Source organism: Cydia splendana, chromosome Z, assembly GCF_910591565.1.
Source record: "Cydia splendana chromosome Z, ilCydSple1.2, whole genome shotgun sequence".
Lineage (NCBI taxonomy): Eukaryota > Metazoa > Arthropoda > Insecta > Lepidoptera > Tortricidae > Cydia > Cydia splendana.
Genome location: NC_085987.1, coordinates 13678827 through 13700876, shown reverse-complemented (window position 1 = coordinate 13700876; position 22050 = coordinate 13678827). Strand labels below are relative to the sequence as shown.

Genomic DNA, 22050 nt, shown 5'->3' with positions numbered 1-22050 from the left:
AGTGCTGCACTCTGACGGCAGAACATTGCAGTAATACCCCCTATTGGCCTCTTGTTCACGTATAAACTCGACCCCACACAACATCGTTTACCACGACGGCAGTCGTTCTGTGCGATGCGTTAAAGAACGCAGCGCAGACCATGTGGTCCACGTGGCATGCTATATTATGTCACCCAGGAATGCATAAATCGGGTTATTCGCGGATGGTCTAGAACGCAAAATGACTAGTGTAATATTTTGTCTATATCGCTATTAGTCTACATCGCAAACGGTCTAGAACGCAAAATGCCCACATTATTTTTTCCGTTTTATCTTAACTTTATAGCAATGGCGACGTAGCCCGGCTTCCGCGGGGCTCCTATTCTGTGCTGTTTGGCCTTCGGCCATTTGAAGATACCTAACGAACCTAACCTACCTATGTAAAATGTTGTGATATAAAAAGTGGGCATTTTGCGTTCTAGATCGTTTGCGATGTAGACTAATAGCGATATAGACAAAATCATACTGTAGTCATTTTGCGTTCTAGACCGTCCGCGATTGACCCCATAAATCTACGTGTGTCTAGATGTGCACGCTCTGTTGATTTAAAACAAATCGAGCGTGTGACAACTCTTATTAGTCATATGCGTAAACATTTGACTATCCCTATAATATAAACTTAGATATATCACGGATAAATAACGTGGATAAGAATACTGGTGCATTTATTATGAAAACGTCCATACATCAGACTAGATTCGCTGATGTGTGCAGTTACAGGCGAGTGACCACCGTTTTGTCCCTTTTGTCGGGATCGCAGCAGGGCATTTTAGGTTCGACGTGCGGGCACGAGAAGGCTACGTCTTCTGGCTGGCGCGGCGCGCAGGGGTCCGCGGCGGCCGGCGGGGCCCGGCAAGTCTCCACTGGCGGCGTCGGCACCCGCGGGTGCTCCGCCACGCGGACCGCTGCCGGCGATATCTCCGGAATATCTCGACGCATCGCCTTCACTCGCTCGTAAGCATCCGGTGCTAACTTCATGTACTCAGGTATCTGAAAGAGTCGCATAACGCTTTGCTTTAGGGCGCATATACACTGCATGTTCTTTACCAGGCTAAGGGATATATATTTCCCGGGTCTATATTAATTCGCATAACGTAATACGCCTAATACAAATTGACATAACATATATTACGTATAACTTTTAAATCGCTTAACATTATTACGCATAAGTGAGTACGCATAATGTTAATGCGCATAACGTAATTTTTTATAAGGATAACTTGGGATAAAAGAGCATAACGTTACTTTGCATAATTATTAAATGGTATAAATATAAAAATAAGAAGAAATAATATTGTTACGTGACCAAAAAGCGGTATTTGGAAGCAATTGCAGCCAATTTAAATTTAGTTTTGACTGACGTACGGTTTTTTTCCATCTAACGGATTTATAGGTATAGGTTCTATTTACAAGTTATAGGTACTGATAAAAGTAATTTTGATTGTATATATTGTTTTATTTATTTAATTAGATCTGAGGAGTTAATTAGGATGTGATTATGTATATGTATTATAGGGCTGTTAGAAATAAATCTGCCATCGAATGCTAAGGCGAAGGCTAGCCTTCTGAACCTAACCTAATCGAGTTGGTTTTGCCCTGATCCATCCAATTCGGTAGCTTTATTAAATTATGCTAAATTAATTCATTTTGTGACAGTAAAGTTATAGTTAATAATGTTACGCATATTTCAATTACGCCGATTGATTATTATGTGCAAAGTGTTATGCTTTTTTTATTAGAAGTTGAATTGAATTTTCTCTGCAGCTTGCTGTACATACCAATATATGTATGTAAAATTGTATGAGTATATTGTATATACATATGTATGGAAAAAAATAAACGTAATGTGACCTTGATTAAGTTAGGAAAATATTTACGACACCCTGTTGGTATAACTGAACAACAGTCAACAAGATTCATAAAAACTATTTTTCGTAGTCGTAGGCGTCATCTTTATACATGATTGTTTGATTATTTTTAATTGATGGTGAATAGATAGATTATGATAAAAAAATAATAAAAGTATATTTAAAAACGTGAAGGCGTTTACTGATAAAATAAAATTATTTGTAATAGGTATCTACACGAATACGTCATGTCAAATGTTATTATTTTCAAGGCCGAAAACAGACGTCACAAACAATGAGGTGTTGTTTGGTACAACAAAATATTTTTTTAATAATTTACGTCAATTCACTTCAGTGAATATTAACAAAATATATTCACGTGAAAGGACGTTTTACACCGCAGTGAAAAAACCATATAAGACCATCTGCACTTCCGGAAACACGTGCTTGTTGTAAAACATCAAAATATAGTTTAGTTTAAAATCAAGTTTTAAACTTAAATATTTAATCGTCAAGGTGTCCATACAGCACCTATAAAGCGTTATAAGTTATAAATCATCGTCTATTAGGTAAGTTAGGAAACACCACTTGGTATGTTCCGCCAATTTTTGTAATTAATAGTTAAGCGAGCCCAGCGGACCCCAGGCTTCGTGAGTGATCATGATCAATGCGGGGACAATGCTAGGGAGATGAATGGTAAGGTTGACGAAATATAAAGTGAGCCGATTTCTCGAACAAGTTAGAACAAGGTCGGCTCACTTTATATTTCGTCAACTTTACATTTTATTTTGAAAATCGCCGCTTACCGCTTTGCAGTCGACGCCATAGGTGCCAAGGTAGCCGGGCAGGCGCGGTTTGTCGTCGGCGTCGTCGTCGAACGCGCCGACCTGTGCCGCGCTGGGCACCACCTCGTACGCGCACACGTCTGCGGCGCGCCGCGCAGCGCGCTCCGCGTGATCCTGGGGAACAGTTAGCTAAGTTTAAGTACATACTTACAACCCAAACGCAGAATAAACAGACACCGCATAAGGACACGTTGACGAAGGGAGTGAGTCGTCACATAGACAGGTGCCATTTTACTTATACAATGCTGCACCCGGAACAACACTACTGATTTAGTTATTCCATATGCTCCATCTTATAGTTAAAAACTAATTGGGCCTATTTTTATTTTGTTGTCGTTGTTTCATTTTTGTCAGAATTCGATAAAATTTGGTGAATAGAATAGTTCCCTATCCTGTACAATATACCTAAGCTCAATTTTACCGTTTGTCCTACAAAATCTTCCCCTGAGTTACCTACGAATAAGTTTCCGCGGAACAGCGGATTTTTTTTATCACAAATTGGGATTTCGTGTTTATTCCGCATAGAATGAGGAGTTCTTCAATCTTCAAAATCGATAACATAATAAAAATCGGGCCAATTACGGAATAGGTAATATTGCATTGCTCCCAATCTAATGTTGGTGCTCTCTTGCCCAAGCTAATATTATTTTTCACCACACCAGCTGGTAAATGCTCTTTTGATTGTTCAAAATCTGATGAGAAAGTTTCATTTTATCCGCATGTGGGGCAAAGTAATCAAATGCAAATTTTGAGTTGTTTCCTTATGTTGGCTGGTAGAATTGACTTTTAAATAATGATTTTGAATGATAAATATTTAGGTAATAACATCGGTGGCAAAATTTGTTTAACCCTCGTGCCTTCAAACCCTCGCAACGCTCAAGATTCCCATTTACGAACTTGCTACGCTCTTGGTTCAATTTTGGAATTTATCGCTTGCTCGGGTATCAGCTCGAGAGGTTATGCCTACTTGTAAAACAAATAAATAATTATTATGAGAAATAAAAAAACGAGTGTGAGGGTATTACATCGGCAAAGCATTAAAAGCTAATAAAGTAATTATAAACAAGATAGTTTCTACTACTGTTTTAGTTCGGTTTCAAATTGATGATCTTATTTTAGCTACGAGTATAAGAAGAAACTCCATTAGGTATTTAAATCTAAATTGAGTGATATGGTACTTCTGATGGTTGGAAGGAAATGGAAGTTTATTTATAAACATTATGTCGGCTGATGCGCCGTGAGAGGCATACCTAACTTCCAGGTTGATGTGGAGCTAATATTACAAGTTTGATAAAAGTTAGTGAAAGCCTTGGGAGCGCGCGGGCGGGTGCGGTTGGATCGATGGCTGATAATTTGTAAGGAGGTCGTTATTAACGACGTTCACAGCTTGTTGCCGTTGCCAAGGTCAGAGAATGGCAAACCAGCATTCCCATTTTTAAAATACGTTCTTTATTTGATTTTAGACTTTGTGTATTCTGCTCGCATCATTAATCGAGGTGCGATCGAAATGCACTGTCAAATAGATGTCCATTAGGATCATATTTTAATTATAGGGGTTCGCCTCCTACTTCCCTAAAATGTCACGGTAAATTACTGAATCTATTTTAAAACTGCCTTTGAACTCTGCTAAAACTTCACAGGGAAACTTTACACATGTTAAAGCGACGGTCAAGGTTGTTTCTGAGGTTGTGACGTAAATGGGTTGACGACAAAGAAAACGATTAATAGGCCAGTTATAGAAGTCGAAGGAGATTCATATTTGATGCCATATAACACAGCAGGTATCTTCGATTGCTTAAAATGGCATTGCAAATCAAGTGCAATGGAGTAAAACTGTCGATTGGCTTAAGAGGAAAGAGAACGAGGTCATCTGATCGCTTGTCCATACAAAGGTAATCTTTTTCTTCTCTAAATAAGAACATTTTAGAAAATATTTTTACACAATTTGATGTAGGTATATTACCACAGAGCTATGCCCCTATATTTGTATTTTTTTTTCGATTTTTTAATTCATTACTACGAGAATTATTAGTTAAAAAAAATGGTAGATAGGTATTTGTTTTTCGCTCCTAACACTTATATTCATCAAATAATCGAAAAAAGTCAAACGAAGATAATATTTTCCATAATGTTGATATCCAGGGAGGAAAAGTGGGACTAACGTTTGTATAGAGAAGCGGTCGTCCAGTAATATATCGTCTTAATCGAAGCAAAATAAGTTGCTTGTGAAAATAATGGTATAGTAGTTTGTGTTACAAGGGATCAAAATATTATTAGATATATTTCCGTCAAGGGCGTACATTGAATCCTGAGCGTATGAGGGATTCAAGTGTTAACGCCCAAGACGAAATAATTTTGATACCGTGTGACACATACCGCTTTTCACATCAACTATGAGAAAAATAAAAAAATCTTAGTGTTGACACTACAGTGTTGCCACTTTTTAATTTCTACTCTTTTTTGCCATGCTGTACATACGATGTCCATAGTTAATTATATTAATATTTTATACTGGCAAGGAAATGTCCTTGAACAGAAAAGTGCCACTTTGATCCCTCCTAGCAGGGAAGAAAAATCCATTTTCTGATTAGGTGATGTGAAAAGAGATTTACCGGCATCTTGTATCGTTCGCAATAGTCTGGGTCGTCATTGTAGTGCGGCTGTCCCCCGGGCGGGTACTGCGGGTAGGCGGGGCGCGCAGGCTCCCGGTGCTCACCAGCCGCGGCCCCGCTGAAGCACACCACCTTCTGCTGGTCGTCGCGCGCGGCGCCCGACTTCAATATACCCTTTAGGGGCATTACTTCGTCGCATGTCGGTTTGCTGAAAATAAACCGAATTTCTAAGTGTGGTGGTAAATTTAGTCATCGCCTCCCGTTTGATGGCAGACCCTCCAACACGTACGGCCCCTATTGGGGTACCTACTATGTATCATACTGTAGTTTACCTGAGGCGGGTAGCTCTGAGGCTATCCTCGTAAGACAGGTGGTCGGTGTTTTGCGGAGGCGTGGGGGGCCTCGGCGGTGTCGTCGAGCCCTCCACCACGTCGAGCGCGGCCAGGCAGCGCTCCATGGCGTTGGGTTCTGCTACCGCCGACCGGCCTTGTTTTAAAAGCTCAGCGCGCCTCGCTGCCGCTTCACCCTCACGTATGGCGTTCTGGAAAACATGCCGAATAATTATCGTTATGTTTGGTGGTGTATTCTACTCCTAACATTTTATTAAAGTGTCAAAAGGTCTTCTACGTGTTGCCTTCGGCTCCTCCTTTTCTCAAATGCACGGTACACCATTGTCCCGCGATGGGTAAATAGTACCTAAATACATATATCGTTATTTCTAAATTAAAATACAGGTTCCCTCATATTTCGCCTTCGGACAAGCCCTCATCGTCACGGCACTCATGGCATTATAATTAATTTTTAAGCGACCAACCTCCATAAAGCGAGGCTACCATCTCAGTCGCATGTTTCTAAAAACTATCACTCAGTCTCAAAATTAAATACTTAACCAGCGCAATGAACTGGAAAAAAAATTGCGTGACCTATAGGGGAAGCTGTTCTATCTCGGACAGTTTTTTCTTTTGTGAATTTTAGAAAAAAAACTAAAGGCTGCAGAATTATTGTTTATCCGAATATTATAAGCAAACGTCGGACTATAGGGGGCAGTTTGAGGGCAAGGTAAGGTTTACAAAAAAATCTTAACTTACGAGTATTATAATGTACCTAGTATTATAATGTACCTAGTATTTATAACATAGTTAATTATGCCCAGTTAACTCATTTGTTTTGTTCCTTTCTCACAGCTGCAATTGTCTGAGTGACGGATAAAGCCAAACGAACTTTTTCGCCATATTGACTTATGTGTAGTCCAAGTACGTTTATAAATAACGCAGTTAGTTGCTATGATATTTGGAATTTCACATTATAAATACTAGGTACGAAATACTAAGTACAAATACTCGAAAGTGAATTGATTGATTTGCGAACCTTACCTATCATTCTGACATGCCACGAAAATGCCCGCTGGAGTCCGACGTATGATTATAAGATTCATTAATAAACTATCTAATACGATATAAAATTTAAAGATTAGTTTATTTATGTTGATGAGATAGGTTGACGAAAAAAAAAGGGAAAAGTGTCCAAGGAACAACACTCCTGATGTACCTTGGTCATTTCCCGTTGTACCTCGGACATGATAATTTTAATTAATAAATTTATAATATAATCATAGAAATCATAAATTTATATATGAAATCACAGATATTTTTAGCATATTTACGCCATTGAATAGATTTTTCTAGTACAATTTCCTTAGAAAAATATACTTTGCAATGGTCATTTTTAATTTTTGCCTAAAACATTTTAGGCATTATATCTAAGATTGATTGCTTGGTAACTCATAACGCAGATAACTAATAATTAGAAATACGGCAAATATGAAACATTAAGTTTAAAAAATATATTTACAGTAGTAGCATTGTACGGACCAAGGTACAACATATTTTCGGTGTCCGAGGTACAACAAAGAACTTTTTGGACATGTAAGCTTCGTAATAGCACTTTCAATTGAGATTAGGCTGAAATGATCCTACCATCGAGTAGCTAATTAACTTTACTTTAACTTATTGTATTAAGTTTTATTATCTATTAGCAAAATATGAAATAATCATCCTTGACGTAAAGTTCGAAATACTGACTTTTCATAACACAATTTATATTTTATTTTTTTTCTTCAGTTACCGGCCGCTCTTAAGTTTGGTTGATAGCTTGTTTTTTATACTTAATAATAACAATAACCGTGGCAATGTGGAAATATTGCCATTTGTTCGAGTTAAAACCATGTCCAAGGTACAACAGTTTCCCCTACCTAGCATAGGCACATTATTAGCTATAGTTTCCACTTTTTAAGGAGGTATAGGGTTAAATAAGGTCACATACTATGTAGGTAGTTATACAACCTTTCCTACAGCCCAGATGAAACTTAAAATTAACGGATTATTCTCACTAGTTACCACCAAGTTCTTACCAGTGGTAAATACTGGGAATTTTTTTCCCGCCTTTTACCACTGGTAACTACTGGGAATTTTTATTCCGAGTAGTTACCACTGGTAAAAGGTGGGAAGTTTTTTCCCAGTAGTTACCGCCAAAGTATTGTTAGAATTAAATACTAATAAAAATAGTATAAATAGTATCGTATAAATGTAGCGTGCTGTAATAAATAATTATGTGTCAGTTAGTGATTCAGTAAACTGCTTTAAAAGTGATCAAAAATATTAAAACAGTTTTACCGGTATATTTTTTTTACCAAGCTGAGTTGGTGGTAACTAGTGGGATTTTTTTCCCAGTAGTTACCAGTGGTAAAAGGTGGGAAAAAAATTCCCAGTAGTTACCACTGGTAAGAACTTGGTGGTAACTAGTGGGAATAACCCAAATTAACCTTATATGTCGAAAACACAGAATTGTTTAATACTGACCTGTAGTTCGTCCTTTAGGTTACCCTCGCGCAAGTGGTAGTTGCGCACGTTGTCTATCACCTCCTGCGGGAACTTCTCGGCGTTGGCGCTCATGTACCGGTACACGAACAAGTCGCAGCCGACGATCTTGAACCGGTGCTTGAACACCGGTACAATGGCGCCTGTGACATTCATGATAACCACCTTCATACTTAAATAATCTGTAGCTATTCTTGTAGAACATTAGGTAATCTGTCGTATTTTTTAAATAAATTCCCAAGCAAACTAGGCAATATCACATCTAATAATACCTATATAAATCATATTTAGGTATTTAGACGGCGTTATTAGACCCATTACCCGCGTTATTGTGACCAACTACAGTACAAAACAACAAACTCAGCAGTTACACTAACAGAGAACTAAAATAAATAAAAATCTGCATGAATGCCGATAGATGCAACAGTAACGCGGGATAAGATCATGCACCGAGATTATCTAAGTACTAAGGAGTGGTCCGGAAAAAAAGTAGCAGCACATTATGTGGATTTTTCATTTTATTTTGTAATAATTTGTAAGCAGTTCATTTCTATAGTGATCTGTAGATACCATTCTTTACAATTAAATACACTCGTATTTAATACAAAAGGGTTAATTAGAGTTTTCGCCTTTTATATTACATCTCTCATGACACTTTTTGAACAGTGTCTTTTGAAGGAAATTATAAGGTATTTCTCATACACATCGTTTTTTCTAAAAGTATGATAAGCGAATTAATACATTATTAAATTATTTTTCGTTCTATATAAAACTTTTTTTATTTGACTTCACTTTGTGGTAGTTTCATGGAATTTCTACTTTTGTATATTTGCCATTTTTACAGAGATTTGTCTTCCATAGAAAAACCTTTGTCATAGGTTAGATTGGAGAGACTTCCTAACTACCCAAGATAAATTCCAGTTTATTGGAATAGCTTATTCGTTAGATGATGTTCTTAAATGCATAAAGTTATGAAACTGAACTTCATTTGTGGCATTGTAGACGACGGTCAACAAATATTATCAAATTGTACTGTTCAAAAAGTTACTAAGTACATTGCAATAAAAATGAGAAAACTCAAAAAATTTCATATTTATCGATATTATTTTATTTTATATTTTTACTTTATAGTATAATTAACTAAATTACAAAAAAATAAACAGCTTCATAATTAGCAAAAAAATATACCATATAATTCACTGCTATAAAATGAGATGTAAAGAACCAGTTTAAAATAATCACTAGTAGGTACGTAATAAGCAGCAATCACTAAGTTGTAGGTACCTTAACCTATTGCTTTTATAGTTAACCGTTTATTTGTTAACACTATTTTAATAGGTCAGTTAAGTGTGTCGTTTAATATTTATATTCGCTAAGACTTACCAATATAAAATCGTTCCGGGGTATAGTAGGTGGGAAAACTGGGGTCCGATTCAGGTGTCTGCAAGTGCATGGCCTTAAGGAACTTTCCCTCCCTTATGCCAGAGTTCCGGCGCGGGATTTCTCCGATCTTGATCTTGCCATCGGCCAGGCTGTAAGATAGCACAAACTGGCGCCCTTTGTCCTCTGGATGGACCCACTCCAGCTCGCACAGGTACCGGAGGTACTGAAGTAATTTTTATACCCCCATTATTTTCGATTAGGTATTACATATAATCACGTCTATCTGCCGGAGGGGTAGGCAAGGCAGAGATCGCGGATTTCCACTTGTAGTACGTTTTCTATTGGGCATGCTTGTATGGAGAGGTATACATTTTAGGGTACAGCAATGCCATTTGGTATGGGTATTATACATGTCCACCTGAGTCCAAAACGCCCGGTAGCCAAATTGAGCTCCGTGTCTGGGGGCGGGGGGCTGGGCTTAAAGTACAACGCTACCGGCGCTCAGAAAAAAAATCTGGCGGATTTTTTGGACCTTTCAGTCAAGTTTGGTGTCGTTTTCAGGTAACTAGATGATGCCGGATTCATCCCCCATACCAGTTTTTTAGGGTTCCGTAGCAAAATATGACGCAATCCTTAAAATAATAAACTTTTAGTAGTGACAAAACGCAAACAAACCCGTATAGTTTTATATTTTAGTATTAAACTTGGTTTATAAAAAATACTGCACGAAAGCAGATTTAAAAAATATTAATATTTAATATACATTTGAGTATTTTCCATATGAAATAAAATAATTATTGCACGTACCTACTCGATTTTTGCGGGAGGCGTGCGGGCGTCGCTCGGTCCGATATTTAAAAGATACTGTTTAATCCAGAACTTTAATTTTTTATTAACTAGTCTATTTGTTTTTCAGATCATGCCTCTCTGTGAAAATAAATGAGTGTCGCAAGCATTTATTTACAAAAAAGGACAGACAAATCGAAAATTTGCCTCCTACAGAAGCTGCCCTCAAAGAACACTTAAGAGCAGTTTTACAGGCTGTTCATATTTGGGGGCAGTACCTAAAGAAAACGCAAATTATTCCTTGTCCATCTGAATGGGGTTGGCAGAAAGAAGAAGATGCTTGGGTACCACTGTGGACCCAAAGTCCTATATGGCTGCTCAAGCATGCCTAGAATTGATAAGGTGTCGGCGCAAGAAATCTTGCAGTTCCAGGTGCAATTGCTTTAAACGCCAGCTCGAATGTACCGAGCTATGTAACTGTGGAGGGAGATGTATATAAAACTTTCACAAACGTTTTATTATTGTCTTTATTTTAACAATCTTAGAGTTAGACCAAGAATAGTCTGCAGCGGATTTGATAGCCCACGCAGTGGAAGTGTTACTTTAAACGTCAAACTTCTATGAAATTATGATGTATAAATGACACTTGCACTGCGGGGGCTATCAAATCCGCTGCAGACTTTTTTGGTCCGACTCTACCTGACTTTATTTATAAATTGAAGATGATTAATATTATAAAGCGAAAGTTTGTGAGTGTGTGTATTTGTTACTTCTTCACGCTTAAGTGGCTTGACCAATTTTGATAAAATTTGGTATGAAAGTAGCTGACAGCCTGAATTAACACATAGGATACTTCTTTACCGCGGGTAACACCGCAGGGCGTAGCTAGAATAATATTAAGTGGATCTTCTATGGTCTTTTTGCCATCCCATACGCTGAGCTGGCGAACGTCGCAGTATTTTCAATATTTTATTTTACATTGAGAATAGTCAAATTTATATTTACTGTTAATGTTTTTATAATCTGCATTAAATGGGCTTTCAGACAGTATTTTTTATAAATCAAGTTTCATACAAAAATATGAAAATATAGGGGTTTGATTGCATTTCATTACTACTAAAAGTTTATAATATTTTAAGGATTGCGTCATATTTTGCTACGGAACCCTAAAAAACTGGTATGGGGAATGAATCGGGCATCATCTAGTTACCTGAAAACGATACCAAACTTGACTAAAAGGTCCAAACTAATCCACCAGATTTTTTTTTTCTGAGCGTCGGGAGCTTTGTACTTCCCCCCCCCCCCCTCCCCCCCCCCCCCCCCCTTCTGACACAGAGTTCAATCTCTGACAGCCTGAATTAACACATAGGCTACTTCTTTACCGCGGGTAATACCGCAGGGCGTAGCTAGAATAATATTAAGTGGATCTTCTATGGTCTTTTTGCCATCCCATACGCTGAGTTGGCGAAAGTCGCAGTACTTTCAATATTTTATTTTACATCGAAAATAGTCAAATTTATATTTAATGTTAATGTTTTTATAATTTGCATTAAATGGGCTTTCAGATAGTATTTTTTATAAATCAAGTATCATAAAAAAATATGAAAATATGAGGGTTTGATTGCATTTCGTTACTACTAAAAATTTATTATTTTAAGGATTGCGTCATATTTTGCTCCGGAACCCTAAAAAACTGGTATGGGAAATGAATCGGGCATCATCTAGTTACCTGAAAACGACACCAAATTTGACTGAAAGGTCCAAACACATCCACTAGATTTTTTTTCTGAGCGCCGGGAGCTTTGTACTTTGCCCCCCCCCCCCCCCCCCCCCTCTGACACGGAGTTCAATCTGGCCCAAAATGTCATACTACTTCCCATACTTCCCAATAGAAAACGTACTATTGCTACGATCCTGACATACCTCTTTCGCTTCCTTCAGTTTCATAACATGCCTTATACATGCCCGCCGTTTTAGGGTGTTCTGACCTGGCCTTTCTTCAGGCTTTTCCCGATTTAGGTATTATTAAGTTGATATTTGGTATACTAGCTAATCTTTGATGACAATATTACCAAGGCAGTAATACGAGTAAGCGAACAATGGACTGATATGGGAGCCTAGCCATAGTGCGTTTGCGCCGTAGCGAACGAAACGCTAATGTCTCTCTGTCGAGCTTATATGGAAGAGTCATAGAGATTACCTGCTTAGTACTAATATTTGTGGCGTTCCATGCCTAAATAGTCCTTATACTCCATGTACATAAGGATCCTTTTCTGATGAAAAGCGACATTTATGCATGCTCTATGAAAAACAATGACTACGACGCTTTCGTTAGAAATAACCAATTTTGATTTTAGATAGAATAAATGCAGTGCTTTTCACAGAACAATTATAAAATAAACAGTACAAAAGAATTCGCTTGCAGCTATTTAAATGAGATGAGTGCAGAGATTGCGTAGGTATGAGTAAGCTTTGTAGAAAATGTAGAAGTTCAAGGACAATGGAAACCAGCTTATGAGTAGGTCAAGCAAACTTTTTGCAGTGTAGTACTTGGAGGTTCGCTGATACGTTTGTAGCGTTTTCAAAGTAACTTTGATAATACTCAGAACTTGTGCTCGGGGACGAAGAAGCTGAGACTGTTTTCGTATTAAGATGACTTATACAGGGTGGAATCCACGACATGATCTGAACTTGAATAAGTATGGGAAACATCAGTGGATGTAAATGATTTTAGTTAGGAGCGACAAGAACATTTTTTTTAACAATACTTAATTAACCGCTATAGGCCTTAACAACACCCTTAGTTTATTACTTATGGTCCTGTACTTAATATAATCCTATCTATCTTCCTGAGATTGCAGGTCAAACGACATCTTCCCTCCGGCGACAAGAAAATTGGAGCGGTCCGTTATGTCGAATTTCACAATAAACATGATTTATTAACATTATTAAGTTCAATGTAATTTTTATTAGTTGTCAAGCGGACCCCAGGCTCCCATGAGCCGTGGCAAAATGCCGGGATAACGCGAGGAAGAAGATAAATTTTTATTAAACATGTATTCAAATTTTTCGAATACTTTTAATAAAAGTTCGAAATTTTACTTTATTTCATAATTGGGTCGGAACAGTGATCTATACCTATAATCTACAATAATCAATGTCGGAATAGGCAATTTCTCATTACGTGTAAAGTTCACCCGGTAGAATCCTTTACTATTTCCGTGCCTGTTGCGACTTCAAATGAGTTGAGATGGCAAAGTATCTTTCCAACTTTCAGATAAAGATATGTACCTACAGTCAGCGTCATATAGTAGGTAGCATCCAAAGTATTCAAATAGTTCTGTACACCATAGAATTTTGTATGGCGTACCGAACTATTTGAATACTTTGGATGCTACGTACTATTATTATACACATATACAGTGCCCATAAGTGCAGTAATTTCAAAACATTATTCTACTACAGCAGTTCACTTTTTGGTATCCCATAGACATTTTGTTATTTAATTATTTACAGTTTAACAAAACAATAGTTTGCGACTTTTTTTTAATAATTTCGTGATGCGGGACTTACCTTATTGGCGTTAAGGTTATATTTGATGACGTCCTTATGAGGAGGCTTTGGTATGAGCCCGAAGCAATTTTGCAGGGAGTCCTCCGGAGTGCCGAATCCAGTGTGCGGCGGGTACACCTACAAAGGAAAAAATATATCTACTAAATACAATTTACATCAACTAACTTTATTATTTCGTATATAATTTCATCTCATTTGAATCGCCTATGTAGAGTTCGAAAACGAGTACTAGGAAGCGAAACGTCACAACGCTTGTAATTCTGAATAGAAAGAACGAGTACCTAAAAAACGTATCTCAGGATTTTTAAAAAGGTCCGCTAAAATTTGTAGGCCAGTTCCATGACTGCTTGTAACTTGTAGCACCTTAGCTAGGTAGGTGCACGTCACACATACGCAATCCGGTGTGCACAGGCCTGAAATCTCATGGAACAAAGTTGCCGGATCAGAGAGCCTACCATGATTATCGAAGTTGTTAAATTGCGGGCACTTTCTCTTTTACTCTAATTTAGGCGAAATAAGAGTGACAAAGAATGGTACCCGAAATTTGCGAACTTCGGCGTTTGCGGTAGGCCCTCAGATGCTATGCTTTCCACGTGTTAATAAAATACAAGGTTATAAACTTTGCGGCGTCCCTACCATTCTAGTGAATGCGTTGTATAAGAAGCAGATATATATATAAAATATATTTTTTTTAATTATCTAAAGCGTAGAAATGGATAAAAGTGAAAAGACACGACTAGTTACCTTGACGAACTCCTTTGTTTTCTTCTCGAGAATCTCCACGCGCGGCGGCTGTTGTATGTTCAACATCGTTCTAATTATAGACATACATAGCAATTAGTGTAGTCTAAAAAAGGTTAATCAACAGCCTTAACAACCTTCCATTATTCCTAGAGCTAATTCTGCCGCATTCAACCATTTCCTTACTTAAATAACACTCTTCACTTGTAACTAAGTAAATAGAAATCTTTTTAGTCTATTTTAACATAAATAAGTACTTCTACTTCATTTCGATATGATTTTGTAAGTACCTACTTACAAAATCCACGTAGGTATGTGGTGTTCAAAGTGTAGGTATAATTTAATACAATAAGCAGAAGGAAGACAGTGCAACTCTTCAGTAGACTCTAATGAACCTCCCGAATTGAGTTCACAAGATCTATTTTGATGAGAACAAAATTTGGGAGCCTAAAGTACATACACACTCACATTTATAGACGGGTCTTCGCAAATTTATTTTATTTCCTTTATTTAGCGACGTTTCGACACAGGTTTCACTGGTCGTGGTCGCGGCTAACTCTCACACACAAATCGCGGCACAAATCTGTTTTGACATTTGGCTGGGACATCAGTTAGCCGCAACCACGACCAGTGAAACCTGTGTCGAAACGTCGGTAAATAAAGGTAATAAATTAAATAAGCGATAGACCCGTCTATAAATGTGAGTTAATATGTGTTCAAAACGCGAAAGTTTTAAATATTACAAAGTACCTACATACAATCGGTAAAGAAAACATGTCACACACATATCACAAACCCTCTATGATGCGTTCAAACACCGCAATTTAAATTACGGTCAACATAAAGATAAACTGTGTTGTTAGACAAATATCTTATCTGTGAAAATGTTATTATGTCAAATAGTAAATTTCGAACATCTCTGAAAAATAAACTACTTTTTCGACCTCAATTTTTATTTCAGTCGAGATGAGGTTTTTTATTCAAAATGAAATGTCATTGCTAGAGTTAGACCAAGAAAAGTCTGCAGTGATTTTGATAGCCCACACGGTGCAAGTGTTATTTATAAGTCATAATTATAGAAGATTGACGTTTATAATGACACTTGCACTGCGTGGGCTACCAAAATCTCTGCAGACTTTTCTTGGTCTAACCATAACAATTTTGACAAATCTCGCATGTAATTTTATGTTATCGAATGAACGAACATAATATGGTCATCATATGGCAGCTGACGCCGGTATCGTCTTGGGTCGTCCCATTCGTTTTTCGTCAAGTTCTTTAATTAGTCCTATTCGGCTTTCGTCACTCATTCTACATTCGTCACAATCGTCGGTGGCTTTCAATGTAGAATGAGTGACGAAAGCAGAATAGGACTAATTTAAGAACTTGACGAAAAACGAATGAGACGACCCAAGACGATACCCTGGCGCCGACTTTAGTTTGTCTCTGAATTAAAAATCACTACGGTTGTGTGGCATGCATGAAAAAGGTTTCATTAAGGCCAGTTTAAGTAGGTAGCCGCAGAACTGTGTTTGTATTGTTGTTTAGAAACTAGGTACGTAATAAAATGAGCGATCAAATATCGCTCGCTCAATCTGTGTATAATGAGTGAGGGATATTTCGGAGACACTACCTCACATCCGCGACATCCTACAAAGCAACGCCGCAATACCGGTAGTAACATGCGGTTCCTGAACAAATCATAGACAGCTATTGATATGTGAGAAGAAAAAACAGTGTATGTAACTGTTACATAATTATAATGCCTAACCACTTATGTAGCAGTCACATAAACTACTATTATGGCGAAACTTGTTCGTTAAAATATTTACAAATAAATAGCACCTAACATTGGACAATCAACACATGTATTCTTATGGCAGCTCTCAATCACGATTTTAGATAAGATCCGATCCGATCTCCATAATTTTCTTTTAAAGAATCACTATTTTTGTATAAATTGTTCCACCAGTTTATATTTAGTAGATTGTTAACCAAGGGTTGAAAGGCACCCATTTCTGTCGAGGTAGTTTGGCGCTCGAACGCAGTGAGAGCGCCAATAGTCTGAGACAGAAACGGTGCCTTTCACCCGAGTTAAACACTCTACTTTTCATATCGAATGCGAGGAAACCAAACAAGACAAGGCAATTTCGCAAAATCAGTAATTGAAGTACATAACAAACCTACGGCCATGATTTTTTCCTTAGGACTTACTTGCAATCGGAGACTTTACATGCGTGAAGATTAATCACCCCTAACGAAAATCATTTAGATTGCAATATTTACGAAAACACACATTTTTTTACAAACTACAACAATTTTAAAATAATTTGTTCATTATAGTATGAAAATCAGCGGGATTGCCTCGTACTTTTTTAATTTTATACTTTTTCGTTCTAAAAGCCGCAACAGACTACCGGACCGCACCGCGACCATGGTGCGCCGCACCACGTCATAATATAATAAAAGTATTTTTAATATTAAATAACAATTTAATTAATAATATAAGAAACTTTTATCTTGTATTTTATTTTATTTTAATGAATATAGTTCTAAATAACTTTAAAAACCAATTTAATATCGTACAAACGTTTAACTGTGGCTGTATAAGATTCTGCCTTTGCTCATTTACGCAAGCGTAAGGTTTAAAAAAATATTTTTGGTGTATTCCTTTTGGTTCCCGCTTTATGAAATCGAGTAAATAGAATTCAACGAAAGAAATCAAGAATAATTTGTTTTTAACAAATTACTTACATAATTTTTTATAAAAAAAGGATCAACGTGGGATTTGTAAAATTAAAGAATTACCAATTGTTCCAGACGAGGAAATAAAGACACTATTTTTCCATTTTGTTTCCACCCAGTTGTTCATGGGACGGGGACGCAGAGGAGTACACCACTTTTCTGCGCTAGAGCATAAACGTATCACTTTCTGCGCACCTTTTAGAACAACAACGACCCACTTTCAGAGCATGAGATATGAAATAGTACATTATTGTCGAGGCTCGGAAGTAGCTACTTGCAGGCTGAGGATTCGTTTTAAACGGACGACCTTGGGAGTCCGTTTAATTGAATCCGAAGCCAGCAAGTAGCCTTCCAGCCGAGTCATATGTAGTGCTTTTCTCAAAAATGGTGCAAGAAATATAAATATCATAGAAATATTTTACAAAAGCAACTTTCTTACGTATATATTTTCACAGAAAAAAGTAGAAACAATTGAAAAAATTAGCTTTGCCGCCTTTTTATTTTTTTAATAAAAAAATAGAAGTGTATTTTTCTGCCGAAAATACGCCAACCTATTTGAGACAGCTAAATAGTCGCGGTACTAATCATCTGTTTGGCTGTTTAATGGGCCTGTGCCTTCATTTGATATGGCCATTTCAACTTTTAAAAAGTTTGGAACTCGACAAATAATGGAATTTGTATGCAACATTGCAGTCCCAAAATCGAGACTGAGGCCCTACCGCGAACCACGTTTAACGTGTTGCCTCCCTGTCACACTTACGTACGAATTTATAAGTGCGACAAAGAGGCAACACTTCGGACGTGGTTCGCGGTAGGCCCTCTGCAATGTTTTTAACTTTTTAATTTTTGACTGACCATAAACTACGCGCTTCGCAACCTATTTTTTAAACGGCAAAGTCGACTTTGCCGTCCATTTTTGAGAAAAAGTAATTACATTGCAAAGGACAACAAGTCGCAATTAAGTTTGTCGATCAATTTACTTTGTACCTGTGGTCGTTAATACATTAATAATGCAACATGTAGCGACGTGTGACAGATTGTCGTGCATAGGTTAAAGCATCCATTGAACAAGTACTGGGCAGATTGGATATTATATATGAGTAGGGAAAGGATTTGAAAATTTAGAACATGTATATTCTTGCCGTGACAGCATAAATAATTCAGTAATTTTATACATTTCGCGTTTGCGTTAAATCCGGTTGTTCTGATTTTTTGCAGACGTGTATATGATATTGGCCCAATGAATAAAATACAAGTTTGTGACTTCGAGCGCCGAACGCAACTTTGTCAAATATCGAAAAACCCGCGAAAATTTCGGTTTTTTTTTAGGTTTGGGCGATTATAACCCTAAAGGACTACCTTTTGATAGTGCCTTCTCAGGACGTGTTTAAAGTGGACTAAATTTGCTACAATACGAGACTAGAATTGTCTCTGTACATCTAGTAGTTTCCGAAATAAAACCGTACGATCTCGTGTCTACCGGCTCAAATCAGCTTTGTTTGACCTTAGAAACAATTGTGCCAAGCGGCATCGCCTGAGACAAAAGTACATAGTCACTGCACTTACTTAGCCTACGAATACAAATGTACAGAGACAATTCTAGTCTCGTACTGTAGCCAATCTAGTCCACTTTAAACGCCCTGAGAAGGCACTATCAAAAACTAGACCTTTAGGGTTATAATCGCCCAAATCTAAAAGAAAACCGAAATTTTCGTGGGTTTTTCGATATTTGACAAAGTTGCGTTCGGCGTTCGAAGTCACAAACTTGTATTATTCATTGGGCCAACATTATAAACAAGTCTGCAAAAAATCAGAACTACCGGATTTGACGCAAAAGAGCCAGGTTACAAAATTCGACAAAGTTACTGGATTAAAAATAAATAAATAAACTATTATCAAAGAGAATAGATAGTATAGAGGGCTATTCTTCTTCTTACTCGCGTTATCCCGGCATTTTGCCACGGCTCATTCAGCCTGGGGTCCGCTTGACGACTAATCCCAGGAATTGGCGTGGGCACTAGTTTTTAAGAAAGCGACTGCCATCTGACCTTCCAACCCAGAGGGGAAACTAGGCCTTATTGAGATTAGTCCGGTTTCCTCACGATGTTTTCCTTCACCGAAAAGCGACTGACAAATATCAAATGATATTTCGTACATAAGTTTCGAAAAACTCATTGGTACGAGCCGGGGTTTGAACGAACGAATAGTATAGAGGGCTATTGCCATAGTAAATTTTGTAGTCACGGTACATTTACTGCCATCTATCGACACACGATTAAAACTTAAAATAAAATTGAAAATGTATAGATTAATCAAAATATGTATACGGATAAATGATTTTTAATTTTTATTGTTCCATATTGACCCATGTTCTTCACTGATATGTGTTAAAATTGTTAAATATTAAACGGTGTCGTCAATGCCAAAAGTAATGGCGCCATCTATTCGAGAATGACTTTTTCTTGATTTCCGAGGCACGTTTTTTTCTTAGACTTTATTCATCTCATATGGAGTTACATATCGGGTGGAACAGAACGAAGGACTTTTACGCAAACGGGGAATTGTTTAGGCTACGTACTTTATTTTTCACTTATTAATCACGTTAATATTGCTAACCGTTTTAGAGATACAGTTTGTTAAACATTAGTGCATAAATCTGTATGTTACAACCCTAGCAAGTAGATCCTATTGTATGACATGACACGTGTCAATTTAAAATGTAAATATCTTTGTAGGGTTGTCACTGATATAAAAGTATTTCATTTTAGTGATTTTGTTTTACTTGTTACTTCAGCTTTACGATTATAATAACTCGATTGTAGATCACTTAGATAACATTATCCTTTCAGCTCAGTCTCTAGAAATGTTCCAACCTGTATATCTCTGCTATTATACAGAAGTTGACTATTGGAGAGACATTTCAAAATATTGCTGTATATCGTACCTACGTACACTAAAATAAGTAATAGGTACAGTCACCAGCAATAATATGTTACACAACGAAGGCCGCAAAAATATCTGACACGATCTTATTTGCAGTACAACAAGAGCGCGTCACATATTTTTGCGGCCTTCATTGTGTAACATATTATTGCTGGTGACTGTACCTACTCGTATATACCTAATCTTGTCTCTATAATACATAAAATACCTATTCCATTATTCAAAATAGTCGCTGTGTCCAAAATTGGTCATAAGGACCATTATCATAATAACTTTGGCCTACACACTCGCAAATCGCAACCATAGTTAAGAATCTAATATTTGTATGTATTAATTGTAATATTTTCTGGTAACTACGAGCACTGTAACATGGTTGTGATATAGTAACAAAATGACGTAGATTCGTGACCATCAGCATTGGTTCTCACGACCGTAGTGGGAACTTCCACGTGCCTGCAATAACATTGTTCCCTTGCCAATGACATTCAATTCTTGGAAATTATACCATTGTGTAAAGCAGTGATTTTAGCTTTAGTAACAGACTATTCATTCAATAATGTCAGTTTTAGTTGAAATTTTCTGAGGTGATTTTTCAGACTCAAACCTTAATCTGTGAAACAAAAGGCACAGTTTCTTTTATGCAGTGCGGCTAGCTTCCGAATCCCTACCGAGTGAGAAGAACGAGTCCGGCCTTCACTGCTCGAGGGCTTCGTTACTTTTACTTTAATACATATATGACATCTATTACAGTTTATAGTAGTGTGACTAAGGAAACACACAATTTAAAATATTTGATAAACAATAATTTGGTGTAAAACGAGCCAATTTTAAAATTTTACATTTCCACTTATCTGGTTCAAATACATTTATTATGCTAGCCGCACTGCATAAGAGAAACAATGCCATTTTTTAACAGATCAAGGTTTGAACCGAAAAAAACACCTCTGATAATTTCAACTATAATTTTATAACTATTCGCTTAGCACACTACCTTTGAATAGGTACCTACTTTTCACTATTCGCTGCAGCTGACTGTACATAATACCTAACCTACAGTTTTTTGTATAACACACATACCTAACGCATGTTACATACGGCCAAGACAACGTTTTAAGCTAACTGACTTAGTCATATCCCATTCAAACTATTATTACTAATAATATAATCGACTACCTAACAACGTAGCGAGTCTTTGGGGAGTGCAGCACACCCGAAACATGAACTGAATTCTGTGTCAGTGAAATGATATGCCTTTCCCATAGGACCTACTCTACATTGAAAATCAAAGTTATTGAATGTATCGAGATCGAAATGTTTCATAACACTATTTGTTGTACCTAAAGGCAATCGGTTTTACTTCTTCTTCCTCGCGTTATTCCGGCATTTTTGCCACGGCTCATGGGAGCCTGGGGTCCGCTTAACAACTAATCCCATGATTTGACGTAGGCACTAGTTTTTACGAAAGCGACTGCCATCTGACCTTCCAACCCAGAGGGGAAACTAGGCCTTATTGGGATTAGTCCGGTTTCCTCACGATGTTTTCCTTCACCGAAAAGCGACTGACAAATATCAAATGATATTTCGTACATAAGTTCCGAATAACTCATTGGTACGAGCCGGGGTTTGAACCCGCGACCTCCGGATTGAAAGTCGCACGCTC

General features: G+C 37.3%; 2 protein-coding genes across 2 annotated transcripts in view; both read right to left on the bottom strand.

The window, feature by feature from the left end:
• Positions 1 to 687: 687 nt before the first annotated feature.
• The window catches only part of LOC134804455 (EF-hand domain-containing protein 1-like), a 68753-nt gene continuing 47390 nt past the window's right edge, over positions 688 to 22050 (bottom strand). Inside the window, exons 9-16 of the mRNA XM_063777496.1 lie at positions 14706 to 14775; positions 13962 to 14078; positions 9603 to 9825; positions 8202 to 8362; positions 5676 to 5884; positions 5344 to 5551; positions 2693 to 2845; positions 688 to 1029 (exon numbers count right to left, since the gene is read on the bottom strand). Of these exons, the coding sequence (XP_063633566.1) occupies positions 754 to 1029; positions 2693 to 2845; positions 5344 to 5551; positions 5676 to 5884; positions 8202 to 8362; positions 9603 to 9825; positions 13962 to 14078; positions 14706 to 14775 (1417 nt within the window). The 3' untranslated portion in view covers positions 688 to 753. The remainder of the gene's footprint in view (positions 1030 to 2692; positions 2846 to 5343; positions 5552 to 5675; positions 5885 to 8201; positions 8363 to 9602; positions 9826 to 13961; positions 14079 to 14705; positions 14776 to 22050) is intronic.
• Positions 11325 to 22050, bottom strand: part of LOC134804475 (uncharacterized) — a 60785-nt gene continuing 50059 nt past the window's right edge. Inside the window, exon 2 of the mRNA XM_063777523.1 lies at positions 11325 to 11562. The gene's annotated coding sequence lies outside the window, so the exon portion shown is untranslated. The remainder of the gene's footprint in view (positions 11563 to 22050) is intronic.